This window comes from Monodelphis domestica, chromosome 1 (genome assembly GCF_027887165.1).
Source record: "Monodelphis domestica isolate mMonDom1 chromosome 1, mMonDom1.pri, whole genome shotgun sequence".
Classification (NCBI taxonomy): domain Eukaryota; kingdom Metazoa; phylum Chordata; class Mammalia; order Didelphimorphia; family Didelphidae; genus Monodelphis; species Monodelphis domestica.
In genome coordinates this window covers 547,491,331-547,513,214 of record NC_077227.1, presented here as the reverse complement: position 1 = coordinate 547,513,214, position 21,884 = coordinate 547,491,331, and the positions used below count along the sequence as shown (strand labels likewise).

The following is a 21,884-nucleotide window of genomic DNA, read 5'->3' as shown; positions in this document are numbered from 1 at the left end:
CAAGAAAAGTTCTGACTTTCAGAGCTGGTTGGACCTCTCTCTTTGGGCTGAAGAAATCAAGGCACTCCTATCCAGACTGGGAAGCCAAAGGTCCTCTCACTACCCATTCCAGGAAGGAAGTGCTAGTCACAAGACCCACCGCCTCTCCCAGTTGCCCCTTCCCCCACCAACTGTCAGTCTTGACAATTTCTTCTCTCTCTAATATTCCCATGGTTGTCTGTCCAACATAGTGGCAGAAAGTCCAAAACTTGTTCTAGTTTCCTTTCCACATGCCTTGCCAGATAGATAGTAGCACAAAGAATAGAGAATGGACCTGCGATTTCATCGATAATAGTGTATATAGTAAAACTGAATATATGAATGATTGATAGATTCATTGAATTGAAATAAGGACTTTGAAATGATAGAATCTGACTTCTCATTTTATAGATGGCGAAACTTAGTCTCAGAGCGGTTATTTGCCTAAGTTCATGAATATTCAGTTGCAAAGATTTTGACCTCAGAATTCAGTCTTAAGATTTTTTAAAAGTAAGCTCTAAATATTAATTTCTTCATTTTCTTGTTTTTAGGAGCAGCAAATCAAGAGAATTCTTAGAGGAAATAAAGAGGTATTGTTTTCCCGTCAATCTACCATTTTATTTCAGAGAAATAAATTTGATTAATCTGGCTAAATTTATCCTTAACAAAACCATATTGGTTTTCATTCTCAAATTTGAGTTTTCAAAGATTTTTAATTAGATTTATTATTTTTTGAGGTACTACACTTTCAGGATTTTTTTGAGGTTTAGAACTCAAAGTGACATGTCTCTGATTTCAGCGGATGTCTTTCCCCCCTCTTTTTGAAAGATAGGTTTAATATATGACTCTTTTCTAAACTTCAGTCATATCACATATCTACCAGAAGTTCTTAAGGCTAGTTAATGGCAGCTTTTGATTGATTTCAGACATTTCTTTCAGTATCTTCTGATATAATCAGACCCTGCAGATTTAGACAGATTCCTTTTGTTCAGGTCATCTATAACTTCAAAGATATTTCTTTTTGGGGAGTGACTTCTTGCTTTCCCTTAGGTTTTGCCTCTTCTAGTAGTTGGGTCCTTTCCCCTAGTTTCACAGGAAGGGCCATCCTTTTCCTTCTCTTAACTCATATCTCTTTCAACCCTAGATCCTATTTGCTTCTGATTCCTAAGAGAGTTGGTTCTTTCATTCATCTCACAGCTGGACAGCATTTTCAATCTTTTCTTCTCAACTGGATTCTTTTTTCTGGTTTTCAGAACATACAGCTTCCTCAATCTACAAAAACTTACTTAACTCTTCCGTTCACTCTAGTTGCCTTTCTATTTTTTTGTCTTCCTCACTTTCCCTCCTGTCTTTGCTTTCCCCTCCTTTCTTCCTTCCAAAATATTTTTTGTCACCATCTATGTGATAGACTCTGTGCTGGGTACTTAGGCTGCCAAACTTTCTTGATGAATACTCTACCTCCATTTTCTACCTATTCACTCATTTAACTCCTTGCTGGCTTTTATACTCACCATTCTCTTGAAACCAACTCAATCAACACACATTTATTATTATGCCAGGAACATAAATTAGGCAAAAAACATTTCTAGTCCTCAAGAGGCTCACATAATTCAAGGGAGGACAACTTGAAAGTAGCTGGATACATACAGGATAAATACAGAATAAATGGAAAATAATCATAGCTGTGGTAAGAAGGGACCAGAAAAAGCCTCTTGGAGAAGGTAAAGTTTGAGTTGAGTCTTGAAGGGAGTCCTGGGGAGTGAAGAGGTGGAGATGAGGAGAAATGGTGTTTCTAAATGAGATAAAGATAGAAATGAGAAGATTTGCCAAAGGACTAGATATCTGACATTTAATAAAATCCAGTGGCCTCTCCTTTACCCTCAGTCTTCTTGAATTCTCTGTCATCTTTGATACTGTTGATCATCCTTGCTCCCATTTTTTTTCTCCTTTAGCATGATGCTATACTATCCTCTTTGGTCTTCTTCATTAACTTTTAACTCTTTTATCTTCCTGGTTTTGGCTATTTCCCATGGCTTATTCCTCAGCCTTTTATTTTTCATCCTTCAGAGAACTCTTCTAGTCTCAAGACTTCAGACATCCCTTCTATGTTAATGGATCCAAGATTTATATCTTCAGTCCCCTAGTACTAGTCTTATGTTTCATATCATCTTTTTTAATTCTTACCTTCTGTCTTGGAGTCAATACTGGGTATTGGTTCCAAGGCAGAAGAGTGGTAAGGGCTAGGCAACGGGGGTTAAGTGACTTCCCAGGGTCACACAGCTAGGATGTATCTGAGGTCAAATTTGAACCTAGGACCTCCCGTCTCTAGGTCTGGCTCTCAATTCACTGAGCTACCCAGCTGCCCCCTCATACCACCTTGATGTTAGGTGTGGGAGTATTTGAAAGATTTGTTACTTTGAAATAATAGGAAAACTTTCCTGTGTGAGAGAGCACTCTCTCTGGGTCTTGAAACAAGGATCTGTGTGAGCAGATTCACCTCTCAGAAATGTAGTCCTAGGGTTTAAGACACATAGGAGTTAAATGTCAGAAGTGGGACTAGAACTTTGCCTAAATACATTGTGTTCCAATCTGAACTCATTATCTTTAACTCTTTACCACAAAATGAGTTTGTCTAATCAACTTCCCTGACTTTGTTAGTAATATCATCATTCACCAAGTTGCTCAAACCTGAAATCTTAGTTTCATCTTGAATTTATCCTTGTTTTTCTTACACTATCTCTAGGTACCATGTTTTGAAAATAACTCAAGTTCTTCCAGGGATCATTATATTCTTTACTGGATTACACTCTATATTCTTTAGCAGAACCAATCTAAATGTAGAGGATATCTATGAACAGCAGAAATAGAACATTTTGATAGATTTTATCCAAACAAATTTCACATAGAGATTAAAAAAATTTGTAAACAGGGACTTGGGAGTAAGGACTTTGTAAGTTTTCATTTTTGTATTTTTAGAGCTTAGTACATTGTATTCTTAGCACCTTAAATATAACAGACAATAAATACAGGTTAAGTTGAATTCCATATTTAATGAAACACACTGGACTAAAATAAAAATTCACTCCTTTGGGGGAAATATTAGTTGAAAAGCAAATGTGCCAGTAATTTTGAAAAGAATTGCTTTATATAGAGAATTTGATATTAATATATCTTGGAAATCTATAGATTCCAAGTATTAACATACTTTAGGTCAGAGTTTCTAAGCCTTTTTATGTTACTTTTTATTGTTACTTTTTATGTTATGAATTTCTTTGTCAATGGTTAAGTGTATGGATCCCTTCTTAGAATAGTGCTTTTAAATGCATAAAATAAAATATCTAGGATTACAGTGGAAACCAATTATATGCAAATACATTTACCAAAATGTTAAAAGTTCCAAGTTTATAGAAACCCTGAAATATATCCATGGACCTCTTTTGGTGGTGGGGTCAGCAGCCCTCACCCCAAGATCCCACCATTTGCCTAAATCTCAGCACAGTAGATGGGGGATGGGTCCTGGGACCTTCCTTCTTTCTTTTCCTTAAACCCAAGAATCCAACCTTCTCTGTGTACCTTTTAAGTTGAATCAAGCAAGAAGGGTCCCTCAGCTCTGTCTTCTTGTTGCATTTGTTTTTCGGTCCCCCACAGAGTGCTCTATTTTTGATTGGTGTGGAAAGATTTTCACAGAGGAATTGGCCTTGTTACTTCTAAGCCACCATTTTGACTCTACCCCCATAAATATTTTATAGAGCTAGAAAATATAATAATAAAACTCATCTGGAACAACAAAAAGGTCAGAAATATCAAAAGAATTAATGAAAAAAATGTGAAGGAAGATAGCCTAGCCATACCAAATCTTATGAAGTGGTAATCACCAAAACAAACTAGAACTGGATAAGAAATAGAATGGTAGACCAATGGAATGGATTAGGTACGGAATACATAGAAGTAAATAACAATATTAATTTAATATTTGATAAGCTCAAATATCCAAGCTTTTGAAGGCACAAGAAACTTATTTTCTGACAAAAAATTTGGGAAAAACTGGAAAATATTATGGTGGATAAACTAGGTAGAGACCAACAACTCGCATCATATATCAAGATAAGGTAAAAAATGAGTATGTGATTTAAAAGTAAAGGGTAAAACCATAAGGATATTAGGGGAGCATGAAATAGTTTACCTGTCATATCTATGGGTAAGGAAAGAATTTATAGCCAAACAAGAGACAGAATATTAAGAGATGTAAATTGTGTAATTTTGATTATATTGAATAATTTTTTTTGTATAGACAAAACCAATGTAATCAAGATAAGAAAGAAATCAGAAAACTGGAAAAAAATTTTTACAGAAAAGGTGTTTTATAAAGACCTAATTTCTCAAATATATGGAGAATTTGTTCAAATTTATACAAATACAAGTCATTCCCCAATTGGCAAATGATCAAAGATATATAACAGGCATATTTCAGATGAAAAATTCAAAGTGATAGTCTTATGAAAAAATGCTCTGAATTACTATTGAGTAGGGAAATGCAAATTAAAACAACTTTGTGGTATCATACCACCTCATACTTATCAGATTAATTAATATGACAGAAAAGAAAAATGTCCAATGTTGGAGGAAAACTGGAATACAAATACATTGTTAGTGGAGTTGTGAACTGATTCAACCATTTTGGAGAGCAATTTGGAACTATGCTCAAAGGGATATAAAACATACCCTTTGATTCAGCAATACCATTACTAGTTTTGTATCCCAGAGGTAAAAAAAATGGCAAATGACTTTTTTGTACAAAAATATTTATAGCACTTCTTTTTGTGATGGCAAAGAATTGGAAATTGAGGGGATATTGATCAATCAGGGAATGGCTAAACAAAATTGTAGTATATAATTGTAATGGTATATTATTTTTTCCCTTAACCCTTACCTTCTGTCTTGGTATCAATTTGAAGACAGAAGATTGGCAAGATCTTGGCAATTGGGGTAAAACAACTTGTCCTGGAAGCCAGGAAGTATCTGAGGTCAAATTTGAACTCAGGTCCTCCTGACTCCTGTCCTAATTGCTACTTAAGTGCTCCTAATGGCATACTATTTTGCTATAAGAAATGGTGAGAGGGAAGACTTCAGAAAAAACCCAGAAATATTTACATGAACTGATGCAAAGTGAAGTGAACAGGATCAGAACACTTTGCACAAAACAGGAATATTGTACTATGATCAAGTGTGAATGACTTAGCTATTCTTAGCAATACAGTGATCCAAGAGAATTCCAAAGAACTTATGATGAAAAATACCATTTGCCTCCAGAGAAAGTACTGATGGAGTCTGAATGCAGATTGAAGCTTGCTGTTCTCTTTATTTTTCTTGTTTTTTTTTTAATATATGTCTTATTCTATAACATGATTAATATGGAAACATTTTATATGAAGGTACATATATAACCTATTGCTTACCCTTTCAGGAAGGGGAGTGGGAAAAGAGAGGAAGATGTAGAATTGGAAACTAAAAATTTTAGAAAAAGAATGTTAACAATTATTTTACATGTAATTGGGAAAAATAAAATATTAAAAAGGAAAAAAGATTGTGCCTTATGAGGAATAATTTAAAGTAAATGAGAAGCAAGGCATGAAGTGGGTACTTTGGGAAGGTAAGTATAACTTCTTGTCTTCAATTTTTTTTAAACCCTTAACTTCCATCTTGGGATCAATACTGTGTATTGGTTCCAAGACAGAAGAGTGGTAAGGGCTAGGCAATGGAGGTTAAGTGACTTGCCCAGGGTCACACAGGTGGGAAGTGTCTGAGGCCAGATTTGAACCTAGGATGTCCCATCTCTAGGCCTGGCTCTCAATCCATTGAGCTACCCAGCTTCCCCCATCTTCAAGTATTTTGAAAGGTTGTATATAAGAGAGTTTAGACTTATTTTACTTGATTCCAGAGGGTAGAACTCCTAGAAGTTCATGGTAGTTGGAAAGATAAAAAATTTAGTTTGATATAAAGTAAGAGCTACTAACAATTAGAGGTCTCCAGGTATGGAATGTCCCCTTTGGGAGATAATGTCTTACTTCTCATTTGAGGTCTTTATGTAGAGACTGAATTGCTTGCCACTTGTCACCAATCCTTCAGAGACTTCTTTTTTGGTTATATATTGAAATATACAATCTTCAAGTTTTCTTCCATCTTGGAATTTGTGATCCTGATTCTTTGGTTCTGGAACCTCTTCTAGGCTAGTCAAGTCTCCATAATTTCCCTTTAACCTCCCAATTCAATTGTACTTCCCTAATGGAAACTCCTCCAATCAAACAAGCTTCTCTATCCCATGAATACACAAGTCTTATTCTCACTTTCGACCCCCTGGCTAATGATCCTCTTACCTGGAATACATTTCTTTCTTTTCTTTCCTGATTCCAGTCTTATTCTACAGGTTCACTTTGAGTCCTACTTTTTCCACAAAGGCTTCCTGGGCTACTTCATTTATCACTGAACATATAGTTTAGCTGTTATAGTTAGCAGTTACCATGCCGTTACTTGTTTTATGTCAGTTGTTTGTTAACCATTGTAAGCCTCTTGTGAGCAGGACTAACATTTCATTGCGAATTCCCTATTTTGTGAAACACTGTGCTCCTTGATATATGCATTGACTGGTGTGGATGACATTTCCTCCCAAATTAGAGTAATGGAAAACAAGATTAATAATAGGTTCTAGTTATGTAGTGCTTTGTGATTACATATCAGACTGTAGGTTTTAAAAAGGATGTTAGAGGTCACATTAGTCCAATCCCATCATTGTAAAAAGATATTGAAGCCCATTCCCACAAATGCTCCTGTGAGGTGTAGGTATTATTATACCCATTTTATAGTGTATGAAACTGAGCCTCAGTGAGATTAAGTTACTTATTCAAGGTCATATTAGTATAGAAGTGCCAGAGTTAGATATCAAATCCAGGTCTTCTTTGTAATTCTATCTTCAGTATTCTCACTCATTTTCTTTCAAGACTATTTTTCCATGTCCATGAAACTGAACTTCCCCCCTCCTCATGTTTCACAAAGAACCAGTGTTTTCCTTAATCTTTCCTTTGTGCCCAAAGTATTTAAGCAGTCATTTCCAGTTTCTCTTTAGGCATTATACATTATCTCATTTCCTGCTTTTTGTTTTCTGGTTTCTGATTTTTTTCATTATTATATTCTCAAGATTGAAAATCTGTCTATAAAAGAAAGGACTCAGCAATTGGAATAGATACCTTTTTTCCCAGAAAGTTTTTCTTATTGCTCCTGTCACTAATTTCCCAAGAGGACATAATCATCCATTATCTTCAATTAATATTTACAGAATTCTTGTCATTTCCATAGCAAATAATTTGGCTATCTGAAGTGAGGACTTTGACTGTTAAAAGATCTAAGTACATCTACCTAAAAGAAAAAAATAAAGGGGCCGACTCACAGCTAGTAGAATGCATGAAACATAAGTAAAAATTCTTTTTATACGTACGGTATTTTAGAAGCAACCCTTGCAGTATTTAAGAAAATGTCTACCAGAGTAGATGCTTACAATGGAATATTTTCATAGTAAATATATTAATGACAAAGGCAATTCATTATTTAATGCATCATGAGCCTGTTTTTATAAATAAGATAAAAAAGTCAATAATTAACAGTAAAATTATTTATTAAACATTTGCACTATATGCCAGACATGTTGTTAGTTTTTAGGAATATAAGTATAATGAATGAAACAATCCCTACTCACAAAGAGCTTACCTGTTCATGGAAAAATAAATATAGTTAAAATACATAGCATCAATATAAAATTAATAAATATAGATAATATAGAATGTATATGTATATATATACATACATCTATAAATATACAGGTACACAGTAAGTCCTAGACAGTTTGGGAGGGAGAAAGAGGAGGAGGTCTTAAGGAGCAGATTAACATATAGTTAATTTATAATTTCCCACAGTAAAAAAAAAACAACTGGAATGAACAATCATAGACCAATTTCATTTAGACTATTAGCTTCAAAAATGAAGGTTGTTGTAGTACATACTGCTGCATTTGGAGAGGGAACAAACAAAATTTTAGAGTCAAGTAGTCTGAGTTTTGAGTCCTGGTTCCACCACTCTTTTAAAAGAAAAATTAGTTTGTTACATTAAAATTCCCAGGTATCTCCTACCATTCCTCTCCTTCCTTTTTTAGAGAAGGCATCATTTGACAAAAAGATATATGTATACATAAAACTATGTCTTGCTTGTTTCTCTTTATCAGTTCTTTTTCTGGAGGCCATTTTTAAAAAAACCCTTACCTTCCTTCTTGGAATCAATACTGAGCTACCCAGCTGCCCCCTGGAGGCCATTTTTTTAAGCAACGTTTCTGTTGCTGTATATCATGTTCTTTTGGTCCTGCTCATTTCACTCTTCATATTTCCATGTAGGTCTTTCCATATTAAAAAAAATTAACCTGCTTATCATTTCTTATGGTGCAGTAGTATTCCATCATAATCATTTGGCACAACTTATTTAGTCATTCCAAAATTGATTGGCATCCCTTCCATTTCCAGTTCTTTACCATCAAAAAAAGAGGTACTATAAATGTTTTAGGAGGGCATATAGGTGTTTTTCCTTAACCACCTTACGAAATAAACCTAATAGTACCACTTCCTTAATAAGTGGCTTTGGATAAACCAGACAACCTGTCAAGGCCTCAATTTCTTTAAATGAAAAATTCCTGTTAATTTCTTGTACTCTGAACTCACAAGGTTCTTGCAGGATAAAATGAGACAAATAATGCCAAGTTTTTTATAATTGTGAATTGAAATGATTAATCCCCTAAGCCAAAGCATTTACCAGAGTTGATAAAAATCCTTATTCACTGATTTAAGACTTATTTTCTTTTTTAAAAAACCCTTATCTTCTGTCTTAGAATTGATATTAAGTTGGTTCCAAGGCAAAAGAGTGGTAAGGGCTAGGTACTGGAGTTAAATGACTTACCCAGGGTCACACTGCCAGGCAAGATTTGAACCTAAGATCTCCCATCTCTAGATCTGGCTCTCTGTCCACTAAGATACCTTCTTGCCTCCCTTATTTCATTTTCATCTTCCTTCTCACCTAACATAAGAAATAGAGAGAAAGTGATAAAGAATTAGGAGGATTGGGGGCAACTGGGTTGCTCAGTGGGTTGAAACTCAGGCATATAGATGGGGGTTCTAGGCTCAAATCTGGCCTTAGACACTTCCTAGTTATGTGACCCTGGGCAAGTCACTTAACCCCCATTGCCTAGTCATTATCACTCTTCTGCCTTGGAACCAATACATAATATTGATTCTAAAGTGGAAGGTAAGGGTTTTAAAAAAGAATTAGTATGATCCAGGAGCAATATGAGAATTCAGGGATGGACTTTAAGTATCATAAGAACCAGAGCTACAACTAGTACATTTTGCACCTAGGGGACATAGTATCAGATATGCCTGAGACAATCAGTATGAAATATATCTATATAGGGAACCCACAGTAATGTGTTGGTGAAGTTCTTACCTGGATTGTGGCCTTTTGTGCACCATTTGGTAGCTTCGTATTTTCACTAATTCTAAGTCAAGTTCTAAGCTTAGCTGTTAATATGCCTCAAATATTTCCCCAATCTGATTCATTATCTATGTGGATGCTCTTTAAGTGATAGTCCTAAAGAACAGGTCTGATCATATCAGCTCCCCACTTCATACACTCTATTGACTTTCTATTACCTCCAGCATACCCTATAAACTCCTCTTTATTATTTAACATTTTCACAATTTTGCCCCATTCTGTCTTTCTAGATCTAATTTGACTACTATTAATGATAATGATAAAAGCCTAGCATTTGTATAACAACTGAATATTTGTAAAGCACTTTATAATTATTAACCTCACAACAACCCTGGACAGTAGATACTATTATTCTCCCCATTTTATAGATAAGGAACCTGAGCCAGCAGAGGTTAAATGACTTATCCAGGGGCACATAGCTAGTAAGTGTCTGAGATTTTAACGCAGGTTTTCCTGACTCCAGACCTTTCATTCTATCCACAAAGGCATCTTTATGCACTATTACACATTATTACCCTTCAGGTACTTTATGATAAAACCAAACTGCCCTTTTGCATCTTTGTACAAAAGACACTTCCTCCATCTCTCATCCCTGGGTCTGAAAATATTTCCTCATCTTCCATGCCTGGAGCAAATTCTCTTTTCACCACCACTTCTTAGAAGTTTTGCTTAGCTGGCTTACTTCAAGACTCACTCAAGCACTACCTTTTGAATGAAGTCTTTTCTGCTTTCTCCTCTCCCCATCCCCCCATACTATCTGTCATAACAGAAAAAAATGCTCTAAATCACTACTGTTTAGAGAAATTAAAATTAAAACAACTCTGAGGTATCACCTCATACCTATCAGATTAGCCAATATGACAGAAAAGGAAAATGACAAATGTTGGATGGGATGTGGGAAATTGGAACACTAATGCACTGTTGGTGGAGTTGTGAAGCAATCCAACTGTTTTTTAGAGCAATTTGGAAGGCTATTAAACCGTGCATACTCTTTGAGCCAGTAATACCACTACTAAGTCTGTATTTCAAAGAGATTAAAAAAGAATAAAAAGAGAAAAAGATCTGTTTGCACAAAAACAGGCAGTTCCACTCTAGTCTTAAACACTTACTAGCTATGTGGCCCTGGGCAAGTCACTTAACCTTTGGCTGCCTCAGTTTCCCTACCTGTAAAATAAGGATAATACCCAACTCTCATAATAAGTGCTACATAAATGTTAGCTAATATATATATATATACATATATATAATTATATATAAAAACACTAATTTATATGTGAGTAAACATATACACATATACTCATTGAATCAGTATTAGAATTTAAACTTGAGGGCAGGGGCTGTCTTGCTTTTGTCTTTGTATCTTTGGAATATAACTTAGTAACTGATCCATAGTATATTCTTAATAAGTGAGTGTTGATGGATTGATAAAACTGCTGAAAACTCTATATTTTCTATTAATATATTCTAAATGTTTCTTTATGGGACAAATCCCTGCTTGCCCTGTCCTAGTTATGGCTTCTATATAGATATGCAGTCTCCTCACTGAAACTGCTCTGTCTGTGTCAAACTCAGAGCTCCCTGTGGTAGAAGTGGAAGAAATTAGAAGGGGGACTGTTTTGATTAATTTATGAGTTATGTGGAAAGGAAACAAAGGTCACAAAGTTTCCAAATCAAAACTACAATGGGTCATGCCTAAAGTGGAATACCTAGGATTTATCTTGGAAAAGGGGAGGAGAAAAATTTCCAAGAAAAGAGTAGAAGACATACTGAAGCTCAGTGTGCCAAAGACTAAGAAACAACTGAGAGCCTTTTTAGGAGTGACAGGTTTCTGTAGACAATGGATCCCAGTCTATAGCCAAATAACAAAATGCCTTACGGACGTAACAAAAAATGGACAAACATTCTGCCATTAGTTCTGTTCCATCTTAGAACACGACCCAGTGGAGATTTGCACATCTCTCCATTTGATATGCTATATGGACATGCAATTTGGCAAGGAAGGACTTGTAAACCAGCTTACATTGCCATGATAGGTGGAGATTGTCAATTAACAAAATATATACAAGCTTTACAGACAAGAATAGTAGATTGCATGAAATGGGCTTGATACATCAAATAGTACCCCTGGATTACAATTTGCACAACATCAAACCAGGAGACATAGTATACTTAAAAAATGTCAATAGAAAATTGGCTACAGACATAAAATGGACTGGACCACATGAAGTATTGCTTACTACCTATAAAAGTTGCAGGGAAAGATTCATGGTTTCACTGTTCCCACGTGAAACCAGAAAAAGTTCAACACCACTGTAACAGACATCGAAAATAATTAGACAACAGATAGGGCTGAGAAATGAAAACAAAAACTGATTAACATAAAAAGTACACCACAAAGAAATAATAGTGACACATAATGTTCGAGACAACTTTCCAGCCCAGAGGAAAAGCAACCCAGAGGAAAAGCAACCCAGAGGAAAAGCATCCCAGAGGAAAAGCAACCCAGAGGAAAAGCAACCCAGAGGAAAAGAATCCCAGAGGAAAAGCATCCCAGAGGAAAAGATTTTAAACCAGCCCAGAGGGAAAGCATCAAGAAAAGATGCTAGAGACAAGAAACAAAGAGGAAAAGCTAAAATGGACAGCTAAGACTTTGAACTTGTAAATTTGTTTATATTAGAGGACAGATGGAAAAAGAGACTTATATGTAAGATTGAGTGTGTTGAAATAATAAAACAAAAGTAATTTCACATATTAGGGAAATAGCATGCATCACTACATAACATGGAAGAAAGAAGAGATCCATCAGTCAACATGAGAAGTGGAAATCTGAAGAAACTTGATAAGTATTAATTCAACACAACACTATTAGACACAAAACACAAAATTACAAACTGACATTGAGAGACCTTGTTTATATAAATAAGGGTCTGAAATTGTATTTATGCAAAATGTAAATATGTATATAGTTAGTTCCATTGGGTCTTAGGCAAATAGAAAGATCAGTAGATATTTCTATTTGACTGACATCATGATGTGGGACAATGTGTATTGTTGTATTATATGTAAATAATTTCTGTAAATAAGGTATTAGTTTTAGTTAACTTAGAATAAGTAGTATTATCACTAAGATTCAAATTTTGTAATAGTTTTTTCAACATTTATTGTACTGAATTTATTGTAAAATCCAAAACTACCCTTGCCCAAACTTTCCTGCTAAGAATTCCTTAGAGTAGATTTACTAAATTAATAACTATCATATAAATATGTGACCTTGGGAAGGTCACAACAAAAAAAGGGGACGATTGTGGAAAGGAAACAACACTGACAGTTTGTGGGGGAAGGGCACAACTGGAAGTGGCAGTTGGGTCTTGTGACTAGCACTTCCTTCCTGCCGGGAGTGGCAGTGGGGTCTTGTGAGTAGTCCTTCCTTCGTGCCGGCAGGGGTCTGGCTTCCGGGTGTCAGAGGAGAGAGGAGCTTGTTCAGCCCAGTCTGGAGTGGCATGCTCTTCTTGGTTCAGCCCAAAGACACAGGCTTCTAAAGGTTAGAATTGTTCTTGTTTGCTTTCTGTCTATTGCTAAGATTCTGAATTAGAACAACGAGAGTAGATGGGAGTGGGACAAACCCTCCGCCAGACTCTAGGGCCTGGCCCTATACTCTGAAGCTAAGGAAAAACTCCCAATTCCAACTAGATTATTAAACTTTATATTATTTTAATTCGCAGTCAGATGAGTGGACTATCTTTTCTGGTCATAGAGGGAGCTGAACTTCTTTTCAGTCATCAAGGCAATAAAAAACCTTATCGGACCCCTGCTGTTTCCTCTCAGCAGGGGGCATCTCCCTCCCATGATTCACCAAACAGTGTTCCCTCTCTCCCCTTAACTCCTCCATACCCCATAGAAACCTCCCATTTATTCCCATTTTTCCCAATCCTATTTCCTTTCCCAATAAATATTATGGTTAGGGTGAAAAAGAAAAAGAAATGAGTTTGTCAGCATAATCGCACCCTTTATACTTTCTCCTATGTCAAGCATAAAAGATTGACTCCAGACTGTTACAGGAGAAAAGTCCTTGCTCTGACCCAGGAGCCACAAGTTCAAGCCTCAGGTCTGCTGTTTACTATCTCTTCGACTTTGGAGGAGTGACTTTCTGGGTCTTAGTTTCCTTATCTGTAAAATGATGGGGTTGGATTAGATGTCCTCTATGATCCATTCCTACTCTGCATCTATGTCTTAGAAGAACTTTTATTAGTTCAGAGCCACAATACTTTGGGGGGACCATTTGTCAATTCTGTATAGGAAATGCTTCCACTGGCCCCGGAAAAGGCCATAAAGCACCATTGTCATCTTTGATGCCAGTCTTTGCAGTCCATTGCTTTTGTGGAATGTTTTAGAAACTCTTTTATGACATACTAAAGGAAGTGAGTGGTTTGTATCTAATAGCCCTTCTAGTATTTAGTTTTAAGTGGTTGAAATTCAGAACCTACAAATTGTTCTACAAAAGCTTTCAAAGGGCATCCTGGGCTAATTGGGATGATTTTATATGAAAATATAGCCCCAGCTCATTTCTGGCCTCCTTGGGCAACAAGGCACACCATGTAAGTAGATAACTACCTCCTACCATTCTTAGTGCTGTTTGGTTTGTAGTCCTGGAACTATTTTTTTTTTGGGAGGAAACTCTTTAAAAGTTTTAGTATACATAGTCCTCTGAAACAGCAATATGGGATGCAGTTCAGATTTCCTAGAATCCCTGGGTTCAAATCTTGGTTCTGGTACTGATTGTATGACTACAGGAGAGTCACTTAACATATCTGAACCTTGGTTTCCTTATCAGCAAGGTGGTACAGTGTATAGAGTATTGGCCCTGAAGTCAGAAGGATCAGAGTTCCAGCCTCAGATATTTACTAGCTATGTGATCCTGGGAAATTCACTTCACCCCATTTGCCTTTTTTCCCTCATCTGTAGAATAAAATGAATTAGGGAAGGAAATGGTGGAACCACTCCAGTATCTTTGGCAAGAAAAATCATAAATAGGGTCATAAAAAGTTGGACATAACTGAAATGCCTGAAGAACAACATAAAACTTTGTGTACCACATACTTCATAGAGTTGTGAGAAAAAGTCTGTACATTTCAGAGTGCTAGATAAAAGAGTTTTTGTTAGAACAATGTCAAAAGAACAAATGACTGGGAGTTTTCCTTTGAATAAAGAGAGTATACTTAGTTTTTGTAATATATGTTGTTCACTATGTTTCTTTTTTTATTTCTAGCTTCTTATAGGTGAGGATCCTAAGTCAGTAGCCTCCTGACTTCTGTTCTTACCCAGCCACCTCTCCCTTTCCTCCTTCCACATCTACATTCCAATAATATCCATCATTTAAAATCCAACTCAAATGTCACTTTCTTCACAAGACCTGCTCTGGTCCCCACTACACTTAAGCTAGAAATGATCTCTCTCATTATCAAATATTCTTAGTATCTTGTTGGTACATATTTTACCCCAGTTAATTCAATTGCAAGTTCATTGAAGACAGGAACTATGTCTTATTTATCTTCATTTATTTGTTAGCCCTTAGGATAGTCATTTAGTATCTCTGCTAAGGTACCTACATAATAGATATTTTAAAAATGTTTGCTGAAGATGTTTAATGGTGACAAAGATCCATTTTCTTGATCATACATTGCAACTTAAATGAATATTAAAATTTCAGAAGTATATAACTATACATTAAATATTTAATAATTTCTAAAAACAACAGTGGTTGTTGCAGCTTTTCAAAACATATTCCCTTTTAAAAAGTTCTTACCTTCCATCTTAGAATCAATACTATGTATTGGTTCCAAGGCAGAAGAGTGGTAAGTGCTAGGCAATGGGGGTTAAGTGACTTGCCCAGGGTCACACAGATAGGAAGTGTTTGAGGCCAGATTTAAACATAGGACCTTCCTTCTCTAGACCTGGCTCTCAATCCACTGAGCCACCCAGCTTTCCCCAAAACTTATTTTTTATTATATAGTTTAGTATTTTTAAAAATAGAATGTTAATTTTATATACTGTTTGCATACCTTTGATGTATTCTTTATAGCTTTAGTAATGAATAAATAATAAATTTTTACTTCTAGAACAAACTAAAAAAATAAATTCTTGCTGAATGAAGAGGAAATGAGGTAGTTTTTATTGTAACATCCTGGGTCCATGCTGCTACTTCACATATGTCTCTGTAGAAGATTATAGTTTGGGCTGAGCTTTTGGCGAGCCAGAAGCTGATATTATTTGAGTAACCCCCAACTTTTAGTTTTGCTCTGGGTAATCTTTGATCAAGAAGTTTCCTGGGGTGTGTGGTGGGGATGATATTTATAGGGTGTTCTAGGTATCTAGAATATGATCTTGGGTACTCAGAATTGGATCCATAGACCCAATAGTTCCATTGGATCCCAGACACTGACAATCTTGGAGCTGTTTAATTTCCCCGACTTTTAAGAGTCTACTGGTCTAGAGATCAGTAGACACCAGATTGGACCTCTCAAGTTCACTATGGACTGTAATATGGTACTGAAGTATTTAATATCTGGGAAGCAAGGTCAGGAGGAAAAGAGAGTACTAGATCTGGAGACAGAAGACTTGGGTTTAAATCTCATCTCAACTTTCCTTGTGTACATGGACAAATCATTTAAAGTCTAGGAGTCTGTTTCCTTCTGTATATTGTGGGGATGATAGTAGTATTGTTACCATCTACATCTCAGGGTTGTAAGGAAAGCACATATAGACATGTGACCTAAGATGATGATTATTATTTTTGTCTTAGAGTACACCTACCTTCCTTCATTCTGATACAGAACTAGAACTTGCAGTTGAGTAGCAGTGGAATAGAGAGGTAACTGACACTCTCTCTTGTTATAAATAATTTATTGTCTTTGATGGGTTAACCTTCTTTACAAGAGGAAGTAGCATGGCATGGTGGGTAGAACACTGGAAATAGAATACAAAAGACCTGGGTTTGAATTCCACCTCAGATACCATCTCAGATACCACCTACTAGCTATATAACCAGGGTTGAAATGCTTAATCTCTCTCAGCCTTTCTCCATTTGCAAAATGGAGATAATACCTATTGTACTTTTATCACAATGAAATAACGTATGTAAAATCAAATGAAATTTATGCATTGTACATAAGGCACTTTATAAATATTCAAGTGCTATACAAATGCCAATTTTTATATTATTATTTCATTTCCTAGGATCCAAATATAGCTGAATATTTTAATCCTAAAAATTCATATTTCTATGAGTTAAAAGATGAAAACACTTATTAACCTTGATGAATTTTTCTTACAGGGAAGCAAAAGAGGATGGCCTTTAAAGATGTTTGACTTTTTTCTCAGACCAAAAGTCAAAGGTATGTTATGTAGATGGTAAAGAATTGGAGAGTATTTATTTCCCTAGTAATTTAATGAAATATAACTGTGAATTAGAATGATGTTCAAGACATGCTGATATGATGATATAGTGATGATATATTTAACTAGAAGTGATTTTGTTATTATTCAGATCAGATTTCATCTCCTGAAACACAGCTACTGTATACATTCTTTTTTCCCCCTGCATTTGACAAGTGTTGGTTAAATGCATATGTATAAAGCACCATGCTATTTGATAGAGGAGATACATAACCAAGTATAGATGTGATTTCTGCCCTTAAGTACCTTACAATCACTCAGATTCAAAAGATCAAAGAAGTCAGAATTGGAAGGAATTTTGAGGTCTTCTAGCCAACCTCCTGATTTTATAGATGAAGAACCACATGCAGTAATAGAAGCTGCTCAGGATTTGAATAAAGTCTTTAGTTCCAAATCTGTTGGTGTTTCCAAATAAGAGCATATATTTAAAAGGTTTGCTAAATATTAATCTGCTATATAAATGTCATGTAAGTATCATCATCATTATTATTTGTGCTATTTCCATTTGTGCCTGGCACATTGTAGGTGTATAATACATGTTTATTGATCGAGTAATTGAAGAGATAACATATGAGTTGGGACTCTTAAGGATGGGAAGGATTTTTAACATGTAGAGACATTGGTGGGGATGTAGGTCTCTTCTGTCCATGAGAGGCAGCATAGGCAGAAAGATGAAAACTGGACAGGGTAATATGAAATTGGGGAAGAGTAAAGTTTTATTTGAATGTGTAAAAGGGAATTTGAAAATGTTGAAAAGAAGGTTGGAGTCAAGATTTTGGAAGGTCTTGAATGCCAGGTTAAGGAGTTTATATTTTTATTTTATAAGCAATAGACAATCAATGAAGATTTTTGAAAAGGGAGGGTAAGATGGTCAAACCTATACATTCCATATGAGATATTTCTTGATTACTCTAGATACTTCTGAAACATTTACCTTCTCTCTATTATATAATTGTAACTAGATAAATACATAGTTTTCTTTCTCCCTCATATATCCATGTTTCTCTGTCTGTTTCTGTCTCTCTCTATCTGTATATATCTAAGGCAGTTTGTAGCATAGTGGACAAAGGGTTGGACTAAGGGCTAGGAGGACTTAGATTCATGTTCCACTTCTGACACTTATTGGCTGTGGACTCAGAGTAAATCTCTTAACTTCTCAGTGTTCTAGGCAACTCTTTATTTTTAATTGTTTTAGGGGTTGCCAATTTTATGTTTAAAAATTTTTTATATTGCATTTTTGTTTTATTTTTCTCAATTATATGTAAACAAACATTTTAAACATTACTTTAAGAATTTTTTTTGAGTTCCATAGTCTCTCCTTCCCTCCCCTTCCCCCTCGAGAAGGCAAATGATTTTATATAGTTTACACTTGTAGAGTCATAAAACATTTCCATATTAGCTATCTTGTAATAGAAAATGCAGATGAAAAAACACAAAAATAATCAGGAAAATTAAAAAATACAGACTTCGATCCATTAGGTCTTTCTCAGCAGGTGGACAGTGTTTTTCATTATGAGTGTTTTGGAATTGTCTTGGATCATTGTATTTATGAGAATACCTAAGTCATTCACAGCCAATCATCATACGTCATTACTGTTTCTTGTAAACCTTAAAATTTCTTAGACTTGTGAATGTTGGAAATTTCACCATTGGAAGGTTTCATGCTTGTAGGGAATTTCATACTGATAGTGGGAACTCTATTGGAATGTGAACCCCATTGGCAAGGGAGGTTCCTCCTCCTCCCTTCTTAAGATTACTTTAGGACAGAAACCTTTTGCTGAACAATGGAAAGGGCTTTGACCTATGCTTAAGCATAGAACAGGAAGTTCTTTGAGTCATGATTGATTTTAGAATTGATACAATAGAGATACTTGGAATGACAGAACCAGGTCTTGGAAATTACAATCTCCACCCTACTCAGTCCTAACAGGATTTAGGAAGGGCTGCAGCATAGATCAAAATTTAATTATTTTAGAATATGACCTTCAACAGACATGTGCAAAGCCACAGACCTCTGGGCAGTCCTGGGTTAAGCTAGAGCCACCATTGGCACAGGGAAGACATGGACAGTGATTGGTAGATGTGAGAACTGAGGGGAGGGAACTTGGATGGTTTCCTTAAAGATAGTGGGGTCTGAGGACTAGGGGTGGTTGGTTGGAGAGGTTTTGCTCTGAGAGGTTGTGCTCTGAGAAGCTTGCTCTGAAGGAAGCTGGAGGTGGAGGCCCCTGAGACTGTTTCTCCATTTTGGTCACATGAGTGATAGGGACTGATCTCTTTTCTTTGCCTCAGCTATCTAAGGGCTTGGGCCTTTTGGCCCAGCCTAAACAGAAGGGGTATTTAAGCCCTATTCCCTTCTCTCCCCTTTCTCTCTCCCTCTCTCTCTCTATCTCTAATTCCTTTCTTCCTCCTGTTTGTAATTAAACTCCATAAAAGGTTGACTGCTGACTTGAGTTTTCATTTAGGAATTACATAGCTGAATTCCTTGGTGACCTTAAATTAATATATATATATATATCAGTCTTTTAAAGTGATTTCCTTGTCACATTCTGTGCACAATGTTCTCCTGCTTCTACTCACTTCACTTTGTATCAGTTCATGTAAGTCTTCCCGAGTTTTCTGAAATCACCCTGTTCATTATTTCTTATAACACAATAATGTTGCATCACAGTCTCATACCTCACCTTTTTCAGCCATTCTGCAATTGATGGGCATCACCTCAGTTTCCAATTCTTTGCCATATCAAAAAGAGTTGTTATAAATATTTTTGCATAAATAGGTTCTTTTCATTTTTCTTTGGTCTCTTTGGGGAGGTACAGATATAATAGGGATATTTCTGAGTCAAAGAGTTTTATAGCCCTTTTGGTATAGTTCCAATTGAAGAGAAGATGTTGACCTACATTGTAGGGAAAGTTCTACCCTGGAAGCTCCGTACATGAAAATAACAGGTTCAGTTTTCCTCCATATATTTTGTGTATATATATTATAGAAGATATTTCCTTTGACAATGAATGTAAGCTTCTTGAGTTTGGGAACCTTCATTTTTGTCTTTGTATTCCCAGTGCTTAGCATAGTGTCTGGCACATCATGGGTACATAATAAATATTTGTTGCTCAACTTACTTTCACCTTTCCCCCTATCTTATTATTTTTACAGCAGGTTAATTACCCTTGATTGACTGACTTGGGAACTAGCTGGGCACAGGTGGTAAGGAAGAGGGAAGAATAAAATATAAATTCAAAGTTTCCAGCCTGGAAAACTGGGAGAATCAAATTGCTATCAAGAGAAATAGGATGTTGGGCAGAGTGGCAAATTTTGAATATATTGAGTGTATCAGGAGAACACCCAAGGAGAGATGTCCAGATGGCAGTTGGGCTACAGGTCTAGGGAAGAGGCTGAGGCCGGATATTGAGGTTGGGGTGTCATTTGTATAGACATGATCACTGATGTCACAGGAGTAGACAAGACCACTAAATAACTGAATATAAAGAGAAATAAGACCATAAACACTGTCTAGTCAACTATTTATATTATAGATGAGGTATAAGAGTCTCCAAGAGAGAAAATGGCTTCTTCTAAGACAAATACCTATTTTCCAACAGCTTTTAAAAAGAAATCTGTTTTTATATTTTGAACTTGAGGTCATGCATCTGTATATTCTCCTATAGTCTAAGGATGTACGAATGTCTAGATGACTAGAGGTGAACAAAGAGCACATCTACATTCCTGCATCGATTGATAAATTTTATTTTTGTTTCTTTTGAATTTTGGTTAAGATATTGACCCAACAATGGAATTTGTCATTTTATAATGCTGTCATTAAAATGCTAACTTGTATGATACTGACTATTGACCACTCAGGAATTATAGCACACTGCATGGATTGTAAGCACCTCAATGAAAAAAGGACAGACAGTGAGACCTTTCCTTTTTTTAGTCAAAAAGTATTTGTTGACTGTCTCAGATGCCAGACACCAGTTTTCCATTTCATTAGAAGATGGAGAGTGAAAAAGAATATTCTCTTAAGGGTATAACAAAAGGCATAAAAATGAATGTGAGAAGGACGTTCTAGGCATAGGGGACATTGGAGCCATGGCACAGGCTAGAGAGCTCAGGATGTGTTTGGAAGCTTCAGAAAGTCATTGACTTTGACTAAAGCTTTGAGAATTACATGACCAAGTCAAATTCCAAATAGGAGTTTAAGGAAGGCTTGCTTTTTCCATTCCTTATTTCCCGTGAAATATACTGAAACATGTTCAGCACCTTAAAAGGAAATAGAAAACTGTTTTAAATAGAGAAGGCAGAAGTGAAGATTGACTCGGGAAATGATGTAAAAGATGGCAGCATTTCTCACCCTTGGTTTTGGGTGAAAAATCACCTATGAATGACTAAGAACCTAATCAAAGTTCCCCTGCCCCTACTTCTTGAGTCCATGTTATTTCTGACTCCAGTCTCTAACTTTCCTTCCTCCTTTCAATTCTCCCACCTCTTAGGATCTTTCTGCATTCATCTCCAGTTTATGCAGGGGATGACTGGGGATTCTGACTGCTCATTAACATCCTTCTTGGAAGGCTTGTAACTGATTTTTCCATTTGTCATTACTGCGTAGCTGGAAACACTTTCATCCTTCCATCCGGAGAGCCCCTAACAAGAATATTGGAGTATTAAAAATGAAGCCACTTTGATGGCAAGGGAAGTTTATCATATAATTTCCTAACAGCATAATGACCTTGAAGCAGTGAGTCGGGGAGCGTGTCACTCTATGTGAGCAGAATCATATTTCAGCTCCACAACTCCATCTAGTGATACAAAGATCCAGCCAATGGATACCAAAA

General features: G+C 35.9%; 1 protein-coding gene across 2 annotated transcripts in view; it reads left to right on the top strand.

The window, feature by feature from the left end:
- DCDC2C (doublecortin domain containing 2C) overlaps window positions 1–21,884 on the top strand; it is a 183,499-nt gene that overhangs the window by 128,776 nt on the left and 32,839 nt on the right. Inside the window, exons 12-14 of one of the 2 annotated variants that reach the window (XR_458801.2) lie at window positions 570–608; window positions 16,400–16,468; window positions 16,931–16,991. Coding sequence is in view for 1 of the 2 variants with exons in the window: in XM_007476177.2 (XP_007476239.2) it covers window positions 570–608; window positions 16,931–16,991 (100 nt within the window). In the remaining variant the exon portion in view is untranslated. The remainder of the gene's footprint in view (window positions 1–569; window positions 609–16,399; window positions 16,469–16,930; window positions 16,992–21,884) is intronic. The other variant, XM_007476177.2, reaches the window with a different exon arrangement.